At 39.3% G+C, this 25,817-nt stretch overlaps 1 protein-coding gene across 8 annotated transcripts; it reads left to right on the top strand.

The window, feature by feature from the left end:
- LOC120086667 (Tetratricopeptide repeat (TPR)-like superfamily protein) lies at positions 1-25,566 on the top strand. 8 transcript variants are annotated; one of them, XR_016532443.1, is made up of 6 exons: positions 1-672; positions 1,337-3,642; positions 3,934-4,124; positions 4,295-4,548; positions 5,639-6,470; positions 6,562-6,926. XR_016532443.1 is itself a non-coding variant. In XM_090318282.1 (2 exons), the coding sequence occupies exon 2, from the start codon at positions 1,439-1,441 to the stop codon at positions 3,644-3,646; it is 2,208 nt and encodes a 735-aa protein (XP_090174408.1). In that variant the 5' UTR covers positions 3-672; positions 1,337-1,438. The 8 variants fall into 8 exon arrangements, 1 of the variants encoding a protein (XP_090174408.1); XR_016532444.1 differs by having other exon boundaries at positions 2-672; positions 5,620-6,470; XR_016532442.1 differs by having other exon boundaries at positions 4,295-6,470.
- Positions 25,567-25,817: the final 251 nt, after the last annotated feature.

The following is a 25,817-nucleotide window of genomic DNA, read 5'->3' as shown; positions in this document are numbered from 1 at the left end:
AATGAGAAATGTATGCATACATGGTAAAAATTTTTTTAAAAAAATTGAAAAGTTCCTTTCTAAGGGGTTGAAATTGGAAAATTTTCTTGTTCCAGTCGTCACTCCTCTCCTCCTTCACGTCGCTCCTTCTCCGGCACCTTCCCCATCTCCGGCGACTTCGCTTTCTTCAACGGCGACAGACACACGCGAGCTCAAGTCGTTCTCTTGCTCCACCCGACGATTCGACATCCATGCGACAACAGCTTCGGCAGCAGCGGTGCGAGCTCTTCTCTCCGATCAGCGACGAACAGGCGGCTGATGCTCCACCTTCGGCGGCGTTACCCACACAAGAACGAGGCACCTTCCTTCAACGGCGGCATTCCGACGGTGTCTGCACTCACGAGAAGCAGCAACTTCGATTTCTGGCGAATTCCGGTGTTTGCCTTGCACGTTAGATTGTGAGGAGTTTGGATCCAGCCTTGTCCCTCTCTTCTGGCGAGTCTTGACGCTCCAGCGAACTCAAATTTGGACTCCCACGCAGTTTCAACAGTGTTCCAGCGGCGGTGTCCCTATTTCTACAAGATTCGACACTAGCCCATCCTCAATCGACTTTAGATTAGCAAAATCTACAGGTTAAAGCGTATTAGAACACGAACCAGCAACTGCTCGATGCTGTTTGGCGGCGTTCAGACGGTACTAGTTCGCTCTAAATACTTTTAAGTGTTGTAGTTTATAGCTTAGAGATTTTCTGTTTATAGCTTTGGATTGTTAACAGACTCATTCCAACACTTTTCAGCAACCACCAAAGTTGGTTCTCTGAGTTTTAGGTTGTAATGCCCTGTTAAGAGTAATTTAGATTGGTCTCTAGCTCTTGGAACTCTCTTTCTGTAGTTCCGACTTGATTCAGAGTTTTTGAATTACAACATAAGGTTGTCTTAGGTAAGAAAATATCCCCTGAACATTCTTTTAGTTTCAAATAAGTACTTAGAATTTTGAACTCAAGTTTAGCCTCTAAGAGTTGTCTTTTTTGTTTGGGAACCATGAGAATTGTTTTAGGAGTACAATACTATTTAGAATTTTCCATGTTGGGTCTGTTTGTTATGTGCTAGCACGTGCATGCTGTGTGTTTTATTTTATTTGTGTTATATTTATGATTTGAGTATTTGAGGTCTAGAATCTATGATCTGGAGGCAAAACACTCTATAATGATGTGGTGATGTCCTAATAACTAGCATTCTAAGGAGGTGTTATGCAATTTTATGATTATGAGCATGTTTATTTGTTTTGATGTCTGAATAACATTATGATTAATGTTGAAAGCATGTTGTTAATAGCGTGATTTAAAACCGTGTTATAGGAGGACTCGTACATTTTAGTGAGACTGTGAGAAAGTGGTAGGAAAATCTCGTGCAATTATAGAGGGAAGTTGGGTGAATGCCAGTGAGACTTGTGTTGAGTAATGAAGAAGGTCCAATATGCCATACATAGTTTGAAAACAATAACTGAAAGTGCTTCACAAGACCTCCTTGAATACAACCGCTTCCTTGCAGAGCTCAAGCATTCAAGTCGCTACTTCGACTCTTTGCAACTCTTCACTCAAATCCATTCATCTCATTGCTTCAATATCAAGCCTGACCACTACAATCTCTCCACTGTACTTGCTGTTTGTGCCAACTTCCGTGACATTGTTTTCGGGTCTCAGCTCCATGGTTATGCGATTCGATCTGGGTTCAAATTCTATCCTCATGTTGCAAATACCATTCTTTCACTTTATGCCAAAACAGAGGATTTAGCATCTTTGAAAAGGGGTTTCCAAGAGATTGAGAAACCAGATGTTTACTCTTGGACTACGCTGTTGTCAGCTTGTACGAAATTAGGTCATATTGAATATGCAGATGAGGTGTTTGATATGATGCCGAAGGATAATGTTGCGTGTTGGAATGCTATGATAACTGGGTTTGCAGAAAGTGGACATGATTGGGTTGCCGTGAACACCTTTTATGAAATGCACAAAATGGGTGTTAAGCCGGATAATTACTCTTTTGCTTGTATCTTGAGTTTGTGTACCAAGGAAATTGAAGATTTGGGAAGACAGGTGCATTCTTTGGTAATTAAAGCTGGATATCTTGGAAAAACTTCTGTGATTAACGCTTTGATCACTATGTATTTCAGTATTGAGAACCTCGAGGATGCCTATGAGGTTTTTGAGGGAACTGAAGCTAAGGTTCGCGATCAGATTACTTATAATGTAATGATAGATGGCTTGGCCTGTGTAAGAAGGAAAGAAGAGGCGTTGATTATGTTCATAGATATGAAAAGGGCATGTCTAAGTCCTACTGAGCTCACCTTTGTGAGCATTATGAGCTCATGTTCATTTATACGGGTCGCCCAACAAGTGCACTCCCAAGCCATTAAGCTAGGGTTTGAATCTTTTACTTTAGTAGGAAATTCAACCATAACTATGTACTCTTCTTGTGGGGAGTTTCAAGCAGCAAATGCAGTTTTCCAGTTGCTAAGAGAGAAAGATCTTGTCTCATGGAATGCCATAATCTCGAGCTATATCCAAGGGAATTTTGGAAAATCAGCTGTTCTTGCTTTTCTACAAATGCAAAGGACTGGAATTGGGCCGGATGAGTTCACGTTTGGAAGCTTATTAGGAGTTTCAGAGTTCATTGAGATAGTGGAAATGGTTCATGCTTTTGTACATAAAAATGGGTTGATCCTCGTAATCGAAATTTTAAATGCATTAGTTTCTGCATATGCGAAGTGTAGGAAGATAAAACAGTCTCATCAAGTATTTAGTGAAATCAATTCAAAAAATTTAATTTCTTGGAACTCTGTCATCAATGGATTTCTGTTAAATGGGCTTCCATTGCAGGCATTGGAGCATTTTTCTAAGCTTATAATGTCAAAGCTCAAGCCAAGCACATTTACACTCAGCATTGTCCTGAGCATTTGTGCAAACATTTCAACCTTGGACATTGGAAAACAAATTCATGGTTACATTCTCAGGTCGGGGAACTTCTCAGAAACTTCTATATGCAATGGTCTTATTACAATGTATTCAAAATGTGGGATGCTAGATTGGTCTTTGAAAATTTTTAATGTCATGATCGAAAGGGATATTGTATCATGGAATTCTGTAATATCTGCTTATGCACAACATGGGAAGGGGAAGGAAGCTGTTGATTGTTTCAAGGCCATGCAAGACATCCCCTCGATTATGCCTGATCAAGCCACATTCACTACTATTCTTTCAGCTTGCAGCCATGCAGGATTAGTTGACGAAGCCTGTCAGATTTTGGATACAATGTTGATAGATTATCATGTTGTTCCTAGTGTGGATCAATTATCTTGCATTGTCGACCTTATAGGTCGTTTGGGGTATATTGATCAGGCTGAAAGTGTAATCGAAAGTGCAGAATATGGGGAGCATACACACGTTTGGTGGGCATTGTTTAGTGCCTGTGCAGCTCATGAAAACTTAAGGTTGGGAAGAATTGTTGCGGGAATCCTTCTAGAGAAAGAACGTGAGAATCCATCTGTGTATGTGGTTCTGTCAAATATATATGCCAGTGCTGGGTGTTGGGAAGAAGCAGCCAATGTAAGGGATTTGATTAAGAAAACTGGTGCTATGAAACAACCAGGCTGCAGTTGGATCAGGTAAACTGTATCATGCTTTACTAAAAGTCTTTTAAAAAGTTTTGATCCTTCATTGGGGTGGATTAGACATATTGTTTGTCTGGTGAATTATGGATTCAATTATGATAGAAGATCCAATTTTCATGCCCATTTATTTCACTGCAATTAATTACAACAAAAATAGCTTTTTAATAAAAAAAAAACATGAGAAAACATGGTTCAATGGGTCCCCAAAAAAAAAGTGCTCAATCGAAATGTTAACGTTCAAATTTTCATGTTTTTTGGGTGAATCCTCTGTCTCGAGTTGTTCAGCTAAGAGTTGAGGGGAAGACCATGATCGAATTATCTACAAATAGGGAAGTGCTCATTTGGCTTGGAGTTCATGGACAACATGCCTGATAATCGAGTGGAATTAATTCGTTGTGGACATTCTGCAATCAACAATGGGCAGTTGGAAACCCTAAACTACTCTTTTTTAAAATACGAGGATCATCACGCACAAGGTACATTACACAATCCCTATTTTTTCTTAACTCTACATGAACTCAACATTTCTTATTCCATTGCTAGGCTTAGCCTAGTAGGAATAGACGGACATGGCTCAAGGAGAACTGTGCAACAAGATGAGTCGAGCCCATTATCACTCATTCTAGTCCCGTTTTGTACCATGCAGAGAATCCTGAGCTTGATCCTACAACCGCCACACTACCCTTGAAATTTAATGTTGGGGCTTCAATTCTACATTTGGTGGGATGAAATGTTGGTTTATAGATGACTTGCTGTGAAATTATGAAGATAAGCACATAAGCAAGTTGAGGCAGGCATTTGACGTTGTTTACTTCAAGAGCAGGAAAGTGAAAAGTCAAAAGAATCCACGAGAAGAGAGCCTTAGACTTGGTACTCTTGGTCTATCATCTAGAAAACTAGGTGAGAAAATTCTTTATTTGATCTCCTCCTGTTTACTTATTGCTTTATACTTAACAGAAGTTTCATTATGTTTTAATAGGGGGACATATGGGTTTTGATAAAGATTCAAACAAAGAACTTATTAATTTTTTTTAAAATCATGCCAAAAATTTTGGGAACTGTCTTCTTGACCTCTTGCTTCTAAAGGTTGCCTCCCTCAAGTGGATGTTGGTTTAGCCTAGTATGATGATCCCATCTCCAACAATGTAAAATTCATTCTCTATTGTTCTTTTTTTTTTGGCTAAATTATAAAAAATATCCCCGAACTATGTATTTTGTGTCAAAAATACCTATGAACTGTCAAAGGTTTCAATGATATCCTTAATCTTTCAAAAAAAGTTTATACCCTTGACGTTAGTTTTGGATGGATACCATTAGTAATTTGTTTAAAAAATATCCTTGAACTTTCAAAAGTTTCGATAATACCCTTAAACTTTTAAAAAGTTCAGAGGTATTAGGCCAACTCATGATGGTTGAACATTATTTTACTTCTAGAATCTAAACTTAAAATTCAATAGAAGTAAGTAATGATGATATTAAAAACGATGTATGACTACTGAAAGAAAAGTTGATTTCTAGCTAGACATTTGATGATCTAGTTTCTTTAATATTGTTAGTTCATGTATATCAAATAATGGTTATATTGAACTTCTGGTAGGGGGAAGTGAATTACTTAATATGGGACCACTGGGAATGCTTTTGTTTTTCCTATGCAATCAAGTTTTTTTGATCTATTGTAATATCTGAAATTTCGTTTTGTATTGGATATGATGAGGGTGCTATGGTTGTGTCAATCTAGTTGAGATATCCAGGTGCATCTCCAGATCCTTAGTGATTTATTCGGTTCATGTCTCTTTGAAATTTGAGCTTTACTCTTCATTATATCAATGAAATTTTTTATTTCTGTTTATAAAAAAAATATGGAAACCATTGTGCGGGAAGGAAGGTTGTTGGCATCGTTTGATAGGTTGGGGAGGTATATAAGTAATTCAATATAAACATTAAAAAAGATACCTTACATATTGATATCAGTCCACGTCAACTTTGGTAGAATTGAAGAAGTGGTGCAAAGGAAGCTCGAGGAAAGGATGGAAGTGTCTAATTGGTAGATAGGAGGATTCAAGGAGAGTGTTAAGAAGTTATGAGTGATCGAATAAACGTTAGCAGTTTTGTCGAAGAGCATGGATCGATTGAGTGTGTGAGCTGAGCAGCAACAAAGGTCCACAAATGATACTCGGAAGATGTTGCTGTTTATAGGTATGGAGATTGTTTCATTGTGGAATAGTTCCACAGGTTCCACATTGATAGAAGAGTCAATTGAAAATCCGAAGTTAGTGGGAGGGTTCAGGGATTCGTCATCATTGCTGTCGAAGCTGGTTTGGATGGAGAATGTCATGAAGGAAGACTAGGTGGGATATGATCGAAACAAGTTCAAGAAAGTTGAGATGCATGTGTTTAATGGAACTGACCGTGATTTGTGGTTATTTAGAGCTAATAGCCATTATTGTCGAGTCCAAAAATTTGACAATAGAACTCGTGATGGCCTCAAATCCAATCATGGAAGAATTAACCCACTAGGGCCAAGTATGTATAAAGTATCTGAAGACAAATCTAGTCTATAAGGATAGAAGGCTGAACGTAACACACTCTACTAATGACCTAGAGAAGGGTTTGAGGAAAAGGTGACTTGGGATGGAAGTGGAGTCAAAGGAGGAGGTTCAACCCCACATACACATGGCCCAATTGGGCCTTGGGAGAGCTTATCTTAGGATTAGAGGCCGAGGCCGAGGCCGAGGTGACAATCTAGGGGAAGCTCTATAGGTACTGATTCCATATCATCCAAACCGAAGTTTACTGAACAGAACATTATGACTCAAATGGAGGTAAGTCCAAATGGAGTCCTCATTTGCCATACCTAAGCCTGTTGCATTTCTATTCTATGATCTCTAACTTAAGCAACACACCTGTGCACAGTTTTCTTCTTTTACAGGTTACCTCATACCAGGAAGGGACAATATAATTTTTCTACAAACTCACTGCATGTGGCATTAACGGAGCAACGCGCCAGAAATGGTAGGGGATCCACTGTCTTCTTGCTGACAAAAAGGTCAACAAGGCCACCTATCCTCGTATTTTGCTTGAATTCTTAGAGGTGAAGATGACAAACCACCTTTGTCGAGCAGAAGTTGTCTTGCATATCCTCGTAATGTCTCTTGGGACATTCTTGTTTGTGTGATAAATGCACTACATAATTAGTATAATTTTTTTTTTTTGAATTTTCATAAATAATGTCTTGGGAGATTATGTTCCTCGATTTGATATGATTTGAGCTTTGTTCCTATCGGATGGGATTTAATACTTAACAGCAACTTGAAATCTAGATATACATTCTTAAAAAAATAAAATAAAATAAAATAAAATATCGAAAAATAGCTTTTTACCCTAGGGATATTGTAGTAATTTTATGTACCCTAGGGCTTCCCATTGTCTATTTATTTGGTCCGTTTGCATGTATTTTGTGTATCAAATCAATAATAAAAAATTAGTCTCTATCGTGGTTTTTTCTCCCTGGTCTAGGGTTTTTCACGTAAACTTTGAGTTCTTTTCCTTCTCCCTTTCTCAACATCAGAGCATGGCGATGAAACTCTAGTCGTCATCGATGAGAATAGATCAGAGTCTCCATCAGCAACCTCCATTGGAACTGGTGGAGCCGTAAATGCCGACATTACTGCATCCATACGAGAAGTCGTTGAACAGTATCTCCAAGCCGCACTGCCCAAAATTCTTCAATTAGTGTCGGATCTCAACCCTAGCCGACCCAGCTCTAGCCGCTCGGCTACGGTCGGACCAATCTAGCAAGTCGCGACGTTCTAGAGGCAACCAACGTCGGTTCTGGTGTAGCAGTCGTCGGCGGACCCAGTGCAACAATTGACCCAATCTGTGGCGCCTCAGTCGGTCGAGCCGTCCTGTGTGCAAACGGCACAACTCCTGAGTTCGACCGATCCGCGTGCGTTGGTCTCCTTCCTAAGTGCGCAGACGGCCGATTCTGCATAGCAAAACCCTCGCTCCATGATGAGTTTTTCAACCCAGCAGTCGACCGATTAGACCTTCAACCCAGCAGTCGGCTTTAGTTCCTTAAATTTGGGTCGAGGGTCCACGGGCGATCGAGGTATTCCAGCCACTACAATGGCTCATGGACTAAATGATCTCCAATGACGTTTTGCCCATCTCCAACAGCAGATTGCAGATTTTGGAACAGTTCTTGGGACGAATTCTCAACCAGTCCAACCAGAATTCTCTGACAACATACCAATATATTCTGAGAACCCGGTAAATTCTTTCCCTATTTTACCCACTACAAATATTCTGTCTGGATCTATGGGAAATTTTGCAGGATTCATTATTGGAGAAAAGCTGAATGGCCAGAACTATTTTTCCTGGTCTCAATCCATCAGAATGATCTTGGAAGAACGTCATAAATTTGGGTATTTGACTGGAGAGATACCTAAGCCTGTACCAGGAGATCCTCAGGAATGTATTTGGAAAGGGGAAGACTCGCTGTTGAGATATGTTTTGATTAATAGTATGGAATCTCGAATTGGTAGACCATTACTCTATGCTGCAACTGTCAAAGATATTTGGGATGCTGTGCAACAACTTTATTCAAAGAGGCAGAATGCGTCCCAACTCTATACGTTGCGAAAACAGGCCCACAAATGCAAGCAGGGAACTATGGACATAACGTCCTATTTCAATAAAATGTCTCTTTTGTGGCAAGAGATGGATTTGTGTAGGGAAATTGTCCGGAAGTGTGTGCATGACGGAGCTCAGTATGCAAAAATTAAAGAAGCTGATCATGTCTATGACTTCCTTGTTGGGTTAAATTCAAAGTTTAATGTCGTTCGGAGTCCGATTATGGGGCAACGTCCTATACCCTCTCTCATGGAAATTTGCTCAGAAATACGTCTAGAGGAAGACAGATCAAGTGCAATGAATAATCCAGTAATTACCTCTGCTGATGCTGCTGCCTTTGCCACCAAGTCCTCTAGCTCTGACGACGATAAGAAGTCCGCCCCTGTTTGTGAGCACTGTAAAAAGTCGTGGCATACAAAAGACCAGTGTTGAAAGCTACATGGACGACCTTCGAACAGTAAACGTCGCAGTCACATGACAAATCAAACCCTGGGCATGCCTTTGTGAGTGACTCTGCGAATGAGAATTCTCAACACCAATCCCTAGCAGACAGTAAGACCAACCTGAGTACAATTGGGGTCTGTGCCATCGCACAATTAGGTATGATTCAGTCTTTTGGCCTAATTAGTATTAATGGTAAAAAAACCTTGGATTGTTGACTCAGGGGCTACAGATCATCTTACTGGCTCATCTGATCAATTTCTTTCATACTGTCCAAGTGCTGGTAATGAACGGATTAGAATCGCAGATAGGTCATTTGCACCTGTTGCAGGGAAAGGACATTTGTTTCCGTTTGAGGGTTTGGTATTGTGGGATGTATTGCATGTTCCTAAGATATCATATAATTTATTATCTATCAGTAAAATTACAAGAGATCTAAGTTGTCAGACAGTTTTTTCACCTGACTCTGTTTTATTTCAGGATCTAAGCTCGGAGGCGACGATTGGCACTGCCCGACATGATAGGGGGCTTTACTTCTTGACTAATGATGCTTCCTCTAGGAATGATTATAGGACTAGTCTTATTTCTTTAAATTGTTCTACTCCTGAGAATGACTTTTTGTTATGACATTAACGCTTAGGACATCCAAACTTTGAATACATGAAATATTTGTTTCCGCATTTATTTTGCAATATTAATATATCTTCTTTAAACTGTGATGTTTGTATTTGTGCCAAATAGAGTCGTGTCTTCTTTCACTCCCAGTCCTACAAATCATCCAGACCCTTCACCTTAGTTCATAGTGATGTCTGGGGTCCCTCACCAACACTGGTTTGTCACCTTTATAGACGATCACATTCGGCTTACTTGGGTCTTTCTTCTCACTAATAAGTCTGAGGTGTCGTCTGTATTCCAACAATTCTATGCTACCGTGGAAACCCAATTTAATGCAAAGATTGGTATTTTGAGAAGTGACAATGGGCGGGAATTCTTTAACGCCTCTTTCCAGGACTTCCTCACCTCTAAAGGGATTATCCACCAAAGTTCGTGTGTGTATACTGCCCAACAAAATGGGGTAGTCGAGAGGAAAAATCGTCATTTGGTGGAAGTTGCTCGTTCCTTAATGCTATCCACATCACTATGGGGGGATGCTATCCTTACTGTCGCCCACTTATTCAACCGAATGCCCTCCCGAGTCCCCAACTTTCAAAATCCGTTAGATTGTTTTAAAGAGTCATACCCAACTACTCGTTTAATCTCAGATGTTCTGCTTCGGGTACTTGGCCATGTTTCCTTTGTTCATTCTCATGGTCCAAACTGCACGAAATTCACCCCCCGTGCTAAAAAATGTCTTTGTTGGGTATCCGCTCCATCAACATGGGTATAAATGTTACCACCCGTCATCTCGCAAATATTTTGTTTCCATGGATATCACCTTCTTTGAGGATCAACCATTCTTTCCTGTTAGCCATCTTCAGGGGGAGAACTCTAGTGAAGAGGCTAACTGGTCCACATATGCAATTCCCTTAGAGTCACCTCCGATTCCTGAACATGTCGGCCCTGGCCTCCCTACCAACCAAGTCAACATTTGGGTATTGCACATTTGTCTAGGATAATCTAGTGACTTGGAGAAGCAAGAAACAGGGAGTTGTGGCCAGAAGTAGCGCTGAGGCTGAGTATCGAGCCATGAGTTTAGGGATATGTGAAGAAATCTGGTTGATGAAAGTGTTGTCAGATCTTCATCAAGGTAGCGAGCTCCCAATGAAACTATTTTGTGACAATAAGGCAGCAATAAGTATTGCAAATAATCCAGTTCAGCATGACAGAACAAACACACTGAGATTGACGGGCATTTCATCAAGGAAAGACTAGACAATGAAAGTATATACATTCCTTATGTTCTCTCAAATCAACAAGTTGTAGATGTGCTTACAAAGGGGTTACTCAGACAAAGCTTTGATTATTGTGTCAGCAAGTTGGATCTTATTGATATTTACGCCTCAACTTGAAGTGGGAGTGTCGAAAAATAGCTTTTTACCCTAGGGATATTTTAGTAATTTTATGTACCCTAGGGCTTCCAATTGTCTATTTATTTGGCCTGTTTGCTTGTACTTTGTGTATCAAATCAATAATAAAAAATCAGTCTCTATCGTGGTTTTTTCTCCCTGGTCTAGGGTTTTCCCCGTAAACTTTGAGTTCTTTTCCTTCTCCCTTTCTCAACATAAAATAATAAATAATAAATAAAAAAAATAAAAAAAATAAAAGTAGAAATCTTGATACAGTTCGGGGGCTTTGAGAATTAATATGATTCATTTAAGGATTTAACGAATATTTTTTCAGTAATATCAAAATTAGAGAATGAAGATTTGAACCTTTGAACATTTGACATTAATAAATGGATTGCAAGACTGCTTTTCTGAATGGGAATTTTGAGGAGAATATCTTTATGTTTTAGTCCGAGGGGTTCATAGCCCAAGTTAGGAGCAAAAAGTATGCAAGCTGAATCTATCCATTTATGGGTTGAAACAAACATCCAGATCTTGGAGCATTAGATTTAAAACAACGATTAAATCTTTTGGTTTTGATCAAAACGTTGATGAACCTTGTATCTATAAGAAAATCATCAACGATAAAGTAGCTTTCTTAGTACTTTATGTAGATGATATCTTATTCATTAGGAGTGATGTCGGGTACCTTACTGACATTAAGGAATGGTTGACAACCGAATCCCAAATGAAAGATTTGAGAGAGACACAATATGTATTTGGGATCCAAATTATTAGGGATCGCAAGAATAAAGCGTTGGCTCTATCTCAAGCAACTTATATCGACAAAATATTGACTCGATATTCGATGTAGAACTCTAATAAGGGTTTATTATCTTTCAGGCACGAGGTTCACTTGTTTAAGGAACAATGTCCTAAGATACCTCAAGAAGTTGAGGATATGAGATGCATTCCCTATGCCTCAATTGTGGGCAGCTTAATGTATGCTATGCTTTGCACTAGGCTAGACATTTGTTATATAGTGGGAATAGTTAGTAAGTATTAGTCCAATCCAGGATTAAACCACTGGGCTGTAGTTAAGAACATCCTTAAGTATCTTTTAGGAGAACGAGGGACTATAAGTTGGTGTATGGAGCTAAGGATTTGATCCTTACAGGATACACCAACTCTGATTTCCAAACTGACAACTAGAAAATCCACGTCAAGATCAACGTTTACCCTAAACGGGGGAGCTGTAATATGACGTAGCATCAAGCAAGGATGCATTGCAGATTCCACTGTGGAAACTGAGTATGTAGCTGCTTGTGAAGCAGTAAAGGAAGCAGTTTGGCTCATGAAGTTCCTAAGCGATTTGGAAGTGGTCCAAATATGGATTTACCCATCACATTATATTGTGACAACAGTGGTGCAGTAACCAACTCTAAAGAACCTCTAGTGACATGAGGAAAGCATATTAGAAGAAGTATCACTTGATACGGGAGATTGTGCAACGACGAGATGTGATCGTCACAAAGATTGCCTCAGAGCACAACATTGTCGATCCATTTATGAAGCCTCCCTCGGATAAAGTGTTTGAGGGTCACCTTGAGAATCTAGGTCTACGAGACATGTACATTATAATCTAGGAAAAGAGGGAGATATGTAATAGGTATATGGATGCCCTAATTTATTGTATTTATTTAGCATTATTCTGAATTTTGGATTATGATATTATGTACAATCTATTGACTAGAGTTTTAGTTCAAGTGGGAGTTTGTTAGGTTTTATGCCCTAAAACTCGTAGATAGTAAGTGTTATTAATTGATTATCATCAATAAAGAGTTATAGATGTTAATTCAATAAATGTTATTGTGTTGTTTTCTATTTTGTCTTAATAACTCTGAATCCAATAAACTAACATCAAAGGCTTCCGTATGAATCTTGAACTGTATGTGGAGACATAGATAGATCAATGTTCAATACAACCTAAAAGGTTTATAGTATAGGGATAAGGCTGGGTACCTTATCATGGTGACACTATGGATACAACTCACTTTGTATTTGATACAAACGCAATCATCCAATGCGTTCGTGTAGGTGACAAGTGAGTGGAGTATCCTATGCAATGAGTTTGCATAAGACCATATTGCGAAATGGTAACCATTAGATGTAACACCATTTACTAATTAGGTTCCTATTTCAATAGGATGGCCTAGACAACTTAGTCTTAATTCTGAATATATTATGAAATCCTGTTCACGAGGGATTGTCCTTTCATTTGTATGGTGAGGGTGGCCAGCTCCCCGACTCAATATGCCAACCATTTTGGGGACAAGACCGAGTGGGGAGCTGGGAACATAATAATACAAGGTGGAATTCATTCCTTCCCGCTTTCAGGATAAGTAGATGAGTGTTCCCTTAAGTGGTGTCTCTAGGACTTGAACAAAGAGCTATACCCTCTCATTGGCTCGAGAGGAGTTTCTGTCTATTGGTTGGACAATGGTTGTTCATTAGAGGAGCACTGGTACTTAAGGAGTCAGAGATAAGCCAAGGGTAAAACGGTAATTTGAACCAATTTGAGTTATGAACACCCGTGAAGGAATAACTTGTTGTTATTGATCTATATCCGTGGACATAGAAATATATATGTAGTGAGGAGAGTGCAGTTGTGGGTCTTTAGTAGAGTGTAAGGATAGTTAACAAATATTGATTAACTTGGTTAATGAGTTTAGCAAATTAATCTTATATCGTTGAAGCTTCTGATTTACAGGTGATAGCACCGAAGATGTATTATTTTCCTCTTCTTAATTCTAGGTTGTTACTATGTTTAATGTGTTTATATGATGATTTTGTAGGTATTGAGCATCTTGGAGGTAGAATCATCCTTTATGAGCTATTTAGGGTTAATTTGGAGCAATTAGGAGCTAATTTGAGCAACCGGGTTTCAAAAAAAAATGAACGAGCGAAAACACCCCTGGATGGAGCGTTGCAACGCTCAAACGAGCATTGCGCAACGCTATAAGGCAGTAGCTACCTATTTTGAGCAAAATAGGGCAGTGTTGCAACGCTACAAATTGAAGACAGAAGCGCGCTGCAAGGCAGAGTAGCGTTGCAATGCTTATCTCTGTAGCGTTGCAATGTTGCGACGTTGCCCTATATATACGTTTCTTCGCTTTAGGTTAGATTAATTCACCCACCATCGGCCTCTAGCCGAATTTTCCCTCTCTTTTCTCTTTCACTTTGTATTTTGGGTGTTCCTTTAGTAGTTAATCGAGTAGATGTCGAATTGTAGCTTCTCCATTTCCATGGGAAGGTAAAATTTTGGTTTCTTAGTTTAGGGATTCAAAGGAACTCGATCTAGTTCTCTCGTTGAATTTCTTTCATCGCTGAGTTTCCTTAAAAGTGGACAAGACTTTTTCCATATGGATAATAAATAGTGCCTACCCTGCAATGTAATTTTAAGGTACTAGAGATGATCAAGCAAACTGAAGGTGAATTCGTCCACGACTTCTGCGTTGAAAGGAAGATTGACTTAACAAGTCACATCTTCTCTTTGTATAATGCAATTATGCACACAAGTAAAGGGTCAGATTCATTAGATTAGAAGATTAGAACCCTTTTCTGTTTTGGTTTTTTGGGGTTTTGGTTTTTGTACGCCCCCTAGTATTCTTTCCTTTTTTCTCATTGGAACTTGGAATTATGGTTTCTTGTTACCAAAAAAAAAAAAAAAAAAGAAAAAAAAGAAAAAAAGAAAAAGAAAAAAAAGAACAAAAAAAAGAACAAAAATGAAAATGAAAAGGAAGAAGAAAAAGTCGCTTCTAGCGCAAGTATGTCCACACCCCCCAAATTGACTTGACGAGGAATCCATTCTCGCGAACAAATACAATCCCTACACACACCTAGGAGCACCCCTTCCTGCATATTCATATAAGACCCGAGTATACAAACTGTTCTATGGGTTTTAGTTCGAATTTACATTTATGAATTGCATGATTTTAATTGTTGATTGATGCCCAATAATTTTGTTGTGTGATTCTAATGCTTTGTGATTAACTTGTAATATTTGACATATAATTATAAGTTAATCCCATTGGAAGCAATAGATTAGTTAGGCAAAAAGGATTGCTCCTAGCAACTTAGAGAAAAACCATATTAATTGTTTAATTAGACGTTAGAAGTTAAGCACTCATCTTAGCGTAATCCCAAGAACTTAATGTGATTTATTAATTTGTATGGAGCACATTCGTTTTTTGTGCATTTCGATTAATTAGATAATTAGGAACATTGGTTGGGATTCCAATCAATTAGGCTAAGCATAAACGAGAAGTTTAAGTCATAAATTGGTTCAATGATTTAACTTACATTGAGTGAATCCATTCCTCTAAGACATATTGATTAATTGCGCTTCTATCTTTACTTTTCTTGCACTCTATTTTATGCAATTTTACTTATCAATCCACACCAACCTCCCCCCTCTCTTCCATGTATCTCTTTAACTGAAAATGAGCTTCGATGAACTAATCTTCTGCGCTTCCCTGAGGTTCGACCTCGGACTTGCTGCTTGTACTACTAGTTAGTATAAATAGTTAGTTTAGTGATTTATAAATATTATTTGTGCAGCGAGGGTTTACAAATGACAGTAAACACGACCCTGCCAAATTGGCATCGTTGCCGAGGAAGCCAATTAGTTCTTCTTAGTTGGTTTTTAATTAAAATTTCTTTTGCTTTGATTTGTTCTCTTTTTGTGTCAGTTAAGCATGATGGGATTTTCGAATCAATCTTGGATGTCTGAAGGTCAAGTTGCAAATTTTGATGACGAGGTAAGTGGCCTTCGCCAAGAGCTTACCGAGTGGACTTCCTTGGTTAGCCACTTGGTGAAAAGGAGATCACAATAAATAGAGGTATGCGAGAGTTGCCTAATCGAGGGGCATCCCAAGCAAGCATGCCCGAGGTTGCAGTGGATGCCAACACCATGTGGATTTGCCGAGGAGGGGTATTATGATCCGTGGGACTACGAGCCTCACCATTCTTGGTGGGAGGAGTTCTTTGACCATAGATACTCAGGATGGCAATAGAGCTTTGGCAGCCAAGATTTCACAGCATCACACCAGTCGACTCATGCTCACTCTTCAAGGTCAGGTAAGTCTTTAGAGACTTTGGTTATGGAGCTTGCTGATAGAACTTTTGAGATTGAGTAGAACAACCTTCATAGGCAGGAAGAGTTCGAGCGTATCCAGTAGGAGAGTCTTTGCCCCAAGGCAGAGGCTAGAATTGACTTACAAAGCTTGAGTGACCTTGTTGCTCGGCTTGCAACTTCAGTTGGGAGGCCGGATGAGCCGTTGCCAGACCATTCCTTTGATTTTTCAGAGGCCCAGAGGCATGAGGTAGTCCATGTCGACACGGTGAAGAAGCAGGAACCACTTCTTGGAGATTCGTGTCCAGGTATGACATTGGAGTTCTCAATTTATGAACTTGCTAATAGTACTCTTCAGTTTCAGCAGGATCTTCAAGCTTAGCTGCAAGGATTGATCACCCTTGTTGCCCAGCTAACTGAGGCCATGCAGAGACTGGAGAGCGCACCAGAGCAATCCATCGTATGTACCTCGGAGGTCGAGTTCCTTGCGGAATGCTACTACTCTAGTGATGATGAGGACATCACTCCATGCTTTCCAGTTTGTGAGGTTAAGGAGAATTTAAAGCCTAAATTCGATGACATCCATGTGATAGAGTTAGAGGTCAAAAGACCTTGCCCTATTCTAACATCTGGTATTTCGTATATATTCGAGCATTGTTCCCCTAGTCCTCATGAGTTTGTCGAGTCTTTTATTTGTTTCGACTCTTTTGAGTCATTTGAGTCATTTGATTCTTTCTTTTTACTTTTTTTTTTCTATATTCCAAAAAATCCAAATTCGACTTGTCCGGTTCTATTTAGAAGATGAGAAGCCTTATAGCCTTACCAGACTATATTGACTCATCTAAGAAAGAACTAGAGAAATACGAGAATTCTTTGTACCTTGACAGGGAACAGGTCACGTCGAGCAATCGACGTTAAAAATTTGCCCTTCTTGGAGGGAGCCAGGTGATAAAATTTACTGCTTTCCTTGACTGTTTTCTAGTTTAACTTCTTGTTTTTCTTTTGTAGGATCTTTCCCTCAGCCCTAAAGAAGAAGAAGATCATTTTAACGCAACCCTCTTACCACTATCACATGTGCAAAAACGTCATCAAGGGAGGTTTTTTGTTCCCTTGACTATTTTATTTTATTGGACTTAGATTAGAGATACATTGGGGACAATATATCATTTTAAGTTGGGGGTGGGGTATGTTGTGATTGTTGGGGTCCTTGAGCGCTGTGTGATAACGGGCAGAAATGCGCGTTGTCATAGTGCTAAGTTCTTAAACAATGCAGCCGTTCATTGATAAAACATGTTAAATTGTGTCAAAAAAGCATCAAATTCATAATATTGTGGTCGCATGCGTTCATCACATAGGAACAGTTGATTTTTGTGATTTTATGCAGAATATGCATTGACGCAAGGCGGAAATTGCGATCATAGGAAATCATTGGTTGAGCGCAGCATCACCGTAAGGCTTTGCGGTGATTGTGTTCGCAAACATTTGTTCGAGAAGGATTGCCGCAACCTGGTCAGCGCAACTTGGTGGGCGCATCTGGGTGAAAGGCATAATTAATCGTGATGGGACAGAAAGCTGATGCCGATCGAATCGAATTAAGCTGACAGCCGCTAACGATAACAAGTACATTCAGCTTTTTGGTGACAAATATTCGAAATATCAGTTAGGGAATTAAAGCCATCCCATCTGTGCAATCATGAGAGAGAAGCCGCCTTTACCTTGAAGCTCTATAAATACAAGAGGCGACCTTCAGAAAAGGGGTTCCACAAGTTCAAAAGTCTGTTCATAGTTTAGCCTTGTTTTTAGATTTTCTTTTATTTTAAGGTGGACACGAGAGAGGAAGGTTGTGCTGACAGATCGTTCCGGTAAGCTTGGGAGAGCATTAGAAGCTTCAAGGACAGAGAGAGGGCCGATGTCTGTGGAAGCAGGAATATCTTTTGGACCGAATAAAGATTTATAGTGTAAAAGCCTCGGTCAGCAAAGAATTGCTACCAGGCTCTCTACCTCTAACTTCCATTGCTATTTTGTATTCAACTCATTTATAAAAATGGAATTGACTTCTCTATATCTGTTCACTCTCTGTTATTTACGCATGAGTAGCTAAATTTGTTGAATGGGTTGAGAAGTACTTAGCTAGCTTAACTGAGGATCTTCATTATATGCGATTATCTTGTATTATGTATGGTTCATTCGTCCATTAGAGATACTTGGGAGGGTGGTTTAAGGATAGGATCTAGGCTTGGGAAGGTCAAGTGAGAATCGGCTCGGGAGAGTCAGATTAGAACGCATAATTAAGAGATAGGAGCTTAGGAATAAGCACTGTTTGCTACTGTCACGGTTGCTGCTAGGATCTATATGTACCCTTATATTTCAATGCATAGGATATGCGGTCACCTTGCTTTCATGCATTTTGCATCAACGCATAGGAAAAGAGTAGAGACTTAGGAATAAGCCTTATGGACACTTTTGCATTCAACACATGCATCCTAGACTTAGGGGCATCACATTTGCATTGGGAAATGACTTGCTTTGCATGATTATAGCATGATCGCATAATATGGCACATTCCCAAGTAACGCTAGCTAAAGACCTTCTCAACCCGTTCATCCGCTTACTTAGTGCATCTTCACACAACTGATTTTTCTCAAATCTGCTGCATTTGTTTATTTTTTATTAACACAATCAACAACAAACCAACAATTAATTGAGTTACCGGTTACCGCAAAGTTTCATAAAAATTACCAACGTAACCTGTTTTCACAAGTCTCTGAGTTCGACCCTGGACTTACCAGGAAACTCAGTGGAGTTTACACTTGGATTCCGCTGAGGAAACTTGAGTGCTCAACGAAATTTCACCATTGCACATCATCCACATTTCCACATCATAAAACCAAGCATCAAGTTTTTGGCGTCGTTGCCGGGGACTTCGACAAAATAATGTGCTAATGGTAATTTTTCTGATTTCTTTGCAGACTCTCAATCTCTGGCGAATTACGACCTGGAGATTGAGATGACGTTCAAACGTAGACTGAGAGACAACTGCCAACAACAAGATCGAACTCCAAGAATGGCGGAGCAACCGGTAGAAAGGGCCGCGATCGTGAACAATATAATGGCCAACCCCATCCTTCTGGCGAATAATTGCAATAGACCCATTCAGGACTATGCATCGCCCAACCTCTATGATTTCTCTCTAGGAATCATGAGGCCAACGTTAGATGGATCGAGGTTTGAAATGAAGCCGGTAATGTTGCAGATGATCTAGGTTATTGGACAGTTTAGAGGAAGGTGTGGCGAAGATCCGAACGCTCACCTCCGAAGCTTCATAGAAATCTGCAACACTTTTGTGTTCCTGAATATCTCTACCGAAGAAGTTCGACTAATTCTGTTTTCATTTTCTTTGTGTGATTAGGCGAGAATATGCCCATTTTCTCTTGAATGGGCATATTCTCTTGAATCGGGAGAGATAACTTCGTGGGAACAGGTGGTGGAAAAGTTTATGAAGAAGTATTTCCCACCAACCGAGAATGCCAGGAGAAGGAAATTAATAACAAAATTTGAACAAGAAGATGACAAATCGCTCAGCAATGCTTGGGCGAGGTTTAAGCGGCTGGTAAGAGACGTCCACATAATGGCTTATTAGATTGCATGCAGATGGAGATCTTCTATCAAGGCCTAAATCCCTCTTCGCAGACCGCTGCCAACACGGCAGCCGCTGGTGGTCTGCTAGACAAGACATATGAGGAGGCAAAGAGTATACTTGATCGCATTTCCAAAAATCATGAGGATTGGCGGGAAAGCGATCAAAGATTAAGAATTAAAGATAATGATGCAAATAACGGGGCCATCGCATCCTTACAGAATCAAATGTCTGCAATGATGAGTTTGATACAAGGCATCACAATTAAGAACACGGGAGCGAAGCAAGGGCAGGTCAACGCAATTGCTCAGACGACCGCAAGTTGTGTCATTTATGGAGACCCTCATTCGATGGAGTAATGCCCAACAAATCCGCAGTCAGTGTGCTTCATAAATAACAATCCATATTTCGACACATATAACCCTGGGTGGAGAAACCACCCAAATTTTGTGTGGAAAAATCAACAACAAAACTTTCAACCTGTGGCGCAAAAAGGAGGGTCACCCGGATTTTTCCCTCAAAACAGCGGCCCAACGCATAGTCAAGCTAGCAACTCGCAAACATCGCAATCTTCGTCCTTAGAAAGCTTGTTGAAGCAGTACATTGAGAAAAACGAATCACTGCTTCAGAATCATGCAACATCCATTCGAAACCTCGAAATTCAGATGGGACAAATTGCGGGCGAGTTGAAAAACAGGCCGTAAGGAGCGCTGCCGAGCTGAATTGAGCTCCCTCGCAACGTTGGTGGTACCGGGAAGGAACAATGCTTGGCAGTCTCTGTGCTAAATGACAAAATGACTATGGAAGAAAGGGAAGAATCCATCGTGACCAACTTGAATGCGGTAGCATTCGAGGGCCCATCGACCTATAGTTCGGAAAGCCCGAGAGAATAAACCCTGAAGCTGCGTCCACCCTCAAGCCTCTAGATTTTGAGACAGAAGAAGTCCAATCACCAACAACTTCGCAAAGAGTGAAAGAGAAACAAAATGAGGAAGAAAAGATCGCAATAGTGGTTGCAATGCAAAATGCTATGTTCCCACAAAAAATGTGCGACCCAGGAATCTTCACGATACCATGCTCCATTAGAGAGGTCTACAGTGGCCAAACACTATATGATCTTGGGGCAAGTATAAACATAATGCCACTATCAATCTTCAAACAATTGAATGTTGGCACACTCACGTCCACAAAGGAAACTCTCCTGCTCGCGGACAGACCTCGAATACATCCTGAAGGAGAGTTGAAAAATGCCACAATCTCAATTGATAAATTCATGTTGCCAGCAGACTTCCTCATTTTGGACTATAAAGCGGACGAAGATGCGCCCATCATATTGGGACGACCATTCCTTTCGACCGGTCATGCTCAAATTGATGTACGCAAGGGGGAGATTGTAATGAACATTCATGGGGAAAAGTTTCAGATTAAGGCAGTCAAGATCCCAGAGGACAAAGAAAAGAGGGAAAAGCCACCATGGACATGAAAAGACCAGCTTGGAATAAGTAGTCCCTGAGTTACTATATAACTCAACATCATTAGGGACGTAACTCTTTTAAACATCCTTTTTCCTACATCATTACTTCATGAACTTTTATCATACTCGTTATTATCTATTACCACAATTACTTTGTTGTTTTTGATTATCTATCTACATTGTTCTTATTTAAAAAAAGAAAAAAAAATTTGTTTAAAAATTATTTGACCCTCTCTCTGTTTTTCTTGTAACGATCGAAGCGCAGGATTGCGGAGGTATTACACGAAGAAGCAACGTATCTCATTCCATCACCACAATCCAAAGAAGATGATCGCCGCAAAGAAGGATGCATCAATACATAATGCGGGTGACAACGCAAATTTGAGGGTGTACTCTTCCTTAACTTTATTTCAAATTTTGCACTATCGCATCGCATTTTAGTTTTAAAAGTTTCATCATTGCATCCTTTTTTATTACTGCAATCATTTAATATTGATAAATTTAGTGAGTTATCGCATGTTGTTTCTTTGCCAAGTATGATTTCAATGATGAATAACATACTTCTATTTCTTTCGTATATACTAGAGACAACTTAACCTTAAGATAGTCACCTCATGAAATATTTCTAGAAGTTAGAGGTTCGCTAGTTTTCTTTCAAATTCTCTTTACGAAGCATTCTTAGAACATCGCATGACTTATTTCAATTCTTTGGCAATGAGGACATTGCCGCATTTTAAATTTGGGGGTGAGGTATTTATTTTTGATATTGCTATTTTGGAAAAAAAAAAAGAAATGAAGAAGAAAAAAGGAAAATAACAACTCCATTGTTAATGCAAGGGGGAAACCCATGTTGATAAGAGTTAAGTTGTGAAGGGCACTTACCCGTAGTTGGATGTCCACATGACACACATGGGGGCAAGCCAAAACGAAAGTAAGTCACCAGGATCTACGCATAAATAAATGACTGCAACTTCGCTGCTAAGAAAGTATGAGTTTAGTCTAAGAAAGAGTGCATTGCTCGTAGTTAGATGTCCGCATGACACTTAGGGGCAAACCAAAACGAAGGCAAGACACTTGAATCAGTGCAAGGTCTGAAAAAAAAATAATAATGTCAAGAAATATGCAAGGATAAAATCATTTGACACCCCGGTGGAAAAATTTTCATTTTGAAATAAATCATGCGATGTTCCGGAATTTAGTAAAGTTCTTTTGAAGGTTAAGCTTGCGATCCCTAGGTCTTAGAAATATTTTAAGAAGAGACTTGAATAAGACTTAAGGAAATTTTGATATATAAGAGATGAATGAAGTATCCTTGAGAAATCAAGGAAAAGAACATTGCGGTCGACTTGCTAAAGGAAATCTTTAGCTTATGCTTGAGGACAAGCGTTGTTTAAATTTGGGGGTGTGATAACAAGCATAAATGCACGTTATCATAGTGCTAAGTTCTTAAACAATGCTGGCATGCGTTGATAAAACATGTTAAATTATGTCCAAAAAGCATCAAATTCATAATATTGCAGTCGCATGCGTTCATCGCATAAGAACAGTTTATTTTTGTGTTTTTATGCAGAATATGCGTTGACGAAAAGTGGAAATTGCGATCATAGGAGATCATTGGTTGAGCGCACCATCACCGCAAGGCTTTGCGGTGATTTTGTTCGCAAACATTTTCCCGAGAAGGATTGCTGCAACCTGGTCAACGCAACTTGGTGGGCGCATCAGGGTGAAAGGCATAATTTATCGCGATGGGACAGAAAGCTGATGCCGGTCGAATCCGAATTAAGTTGACAGCAGCTAACGATAACAAGTACATTCAACTTTTTGGTGACAAATATTCGAAATATCAGTTAGGGAATTAAAGCCATCCCATCTGTGCAATCATGAGAGAGAAGCCGCCTTTACCTTGAAGCTCTATAAATACAAGAGGCGACCTTCAGAAAAGGGGTTCCACCAGTTCACAAGTTTGTTCATAGTTTAGCCTTAGTTTTAGATTTTCTTTTATTTTAAGGCGGACATGAGAGAGGAAGGTTGTGCTGACAGATTGTTCCGGTAAGCTTGGGAGAGTGCCGGAAGCTTCAAGGACAGAGAGAGGGCCGACGTCTGCAGAAGCAGGAATATCTTTTGAATCGAATAGAGATTTACAGTGTAAAACCCTCGGCCAGCAAGGAATTGCTACCAGGCTCTCTACCTCTAACTTCCATTGCTATTTTGTATGCAAACTCATTTATAAAAATGGAATTGACTTCTCTATATCTGTTCACTCTCTGTTATTTACGCATGAGTAGCTAAATTTGTTGAATTGGTTGAGAAGTACTTAGCTAACTTAATTAGGGATCGTCATTCTATGCGATTATCTTGTATTATGTATGCTTCATTCGTCCATTAGAGATACTCAGGAGGGTAGTCTAAGGATAGGATCTAGGCTTGGGAAGGTCAGGTCAGAATCTAGGATCGGGAGAGTCAGATTAGAACGCATAATCAAGAGATAGGAGCTTAGGAATAAGCACTGTTTGCTATAACGCATCGCATGCATCCTAGAGATAGGATATGATTGTATGCGGTCACCTTGCCTTCATGCATTTTGCATCAACACATAGGAAAAGAGTAGAGACTTAAGAATAAGTTCTATGGACACTTTTACATTCAACACATGCGTCCTAGACTTAGGGGTATCGTATTTGCATTGGGAAATGACTTGCTTTGCATGATTGTAGCATGATCGCATAGTCTGGCGCATTCCCAAGTAACGCTAGCTAAAGACCTTCTCAACCTGTTCATCCGCTTACTTAGTGCATTTATCACACAACTGACTTTTCTCAAATCCGCTGCATTTGTTTATTTTTTTTTGTTATCACAATCAAGAACAAACCAACAATTAATTGAGTTATCGGTTACCGCAAAGTTTTATAAAAATTACCAACACAACCTGTTTTCACAAGTCTCTGAGTTCGACCCTGGACTTACCAGGAAACTCAGTGGAGTTTACACTTGGATTCTGCTGAGAAAACTTGAGTGCTCAATGCAATTTCACCATCCCATATCATCCACATTTCTACATCATAAAACCAAGCATCATTGTTCTCAGACGATGTTTGTGTGCTTAATTTGCTTGTTTGCTCTCTTCCTTGGTTTGTTATGATGAGTAATTGATGACACACTCTTTTTGTGATTAGGTTTGCATGAAACTATGTTTAAAGAGCATGATCATAATTTTTAGCCCGTTCTAAAAAAATTTCTAATCTCTCATGCATCTTTAAATTTCTTGTCCAATGAAGTTAGGTCTTGCATGCTTAGAATTGTATTATTGGACTTATATTTTTGTTATCACCTTGAAAGGCCTAGGTGATACGTGTTAATGACTGAAAGCTCAACCTAGTAATGTATGCTTAAGTTTTTGCTAAACTCTTGTTTTGTATTGTAAAAGCCAAGTGTAGAGTATGTAAAAAGAAGTTTGTAAAAGGTAAAATGTGTTGTAAAGTAAAAGTAAGTTTGTATGTTATTTTTGGAGGGGATTACTCCTCTTTCTAAAGGTTATGATTAACTTAGGGCGACTATGACACCCGTAGTTTCTCTCTGAGCTAAAGTACCCCGAGGAATAAGTAAGCTTCAACACCTTGTTAGGAGACATTGCTCGTAGTTGGATGACCTACATGAAACCCGTGTGGGCAAGCCAAAACGAAGGTGATGTGTCTAGATAACGTTTCGTCTTTGTATAAAGTAAAAATAAAATAAAAATTTGGTTTCCTTAAGTATGCCATTACAAAGTTGAGTCTAGGAAGCTTAGCTCTTGAACCTTCAAGCCAGTGTAGGGGGAAAACGAATTGAGGGCCCTATAAAACCGTTCTAGATTTTGCAAGCTTAATTAGTAGGGCTCTTGACTCACTCCTGCATAAAAAGTTTAGAATCATTTTTAAATGTGCTTCATTGATTGATTGTAATCTGATTGCATTTTTATTTTTATTGCAAATCTCATCCTTATAGACTATTGAGACTAGAGTAACAACCTATGTGATTGAGCAAGTATAATAATTTTTTCTGTGTGAACGTGTGATTCTACCTTGCTCGAGGATGATCAAGAATTAAGTTGGGGGTAATTGATAGTACCAAAAATGTTCTTAATTCTAGGACGTTACTATGTTTAATGTGTTTATTTGATGATTTTGTAGGTATTAAGCATCTTGGAGGTAAAATCAGTCATTACAAGCTATTCAGAGTTAATTTGGAGCAATTAGAAGCTAATTTGAGCAACAGGGTTTCAAAAGGACGTGAACGAACGAAAACACCCCCGGACAGAGCGTTGCAAGCTATAAGGTAGTAGCTACCTATTTTGGGCAAAATAGAGTAGCGTTGCAACATTACATGTAGCGTTGCAATGCTACGAATTGAAGACAGAAGTGCACTGTAAGGCAGAGTAGCGTTGCAACACTCATTTGTGCAGCGTTGCAACGCTACCCTATATATACATTTCTTCTCTTTAGGTCAGATTAATTCACCCACCTTTGGCCTCCAGTCGAATTTTCCTTCTCTTCTCTCTTCCACTTTGTATTTTGGGTGTTTCTTTAGTTGTTAATTGAGTATATGCAGGATTGTAGCTTCTCCATCTCAATGGGAAGGTAAGATTTTGGTTTCTTAGTTTCAGGATTCGGAGGAACTCGATGTAATTTCGTGAAATTTTGATTTATTGATGTATACAAATTTGTCTATGGGTTTTAATCCGAATTTACATTTATGAATTGTATGATTCTAATTGTTGATTGACGCCCGATAATTTTGTTGTGTGATTCTAATGCTTTGTGATTAACTAGTAATATTTGACATATACTTATAAGTTAATCCCATTGGAAACAATAAATTAGTTAGGCGAAA

The sequence above is a fragment of the Benincasa hispida genome, chromosome 9 (genome assembly GCF_027475165.1).
Source record: "Benincasa hispida cultivar pf3 chromosome 9, pf3_genome.v1.1, whole genome shotgun sequence".
Lineage (NCBI taxonomy): Eukaryota > Viridiplantae > Streptophyta > Magnoliopsida > Cucurbitales > Cucurbitaceae > Benincasa > Benincasa hispida.
Note: the sequence above shows the minus strand (reverse complement) of the source record. Positions and strands in the feature narration are given on the sequence as shown.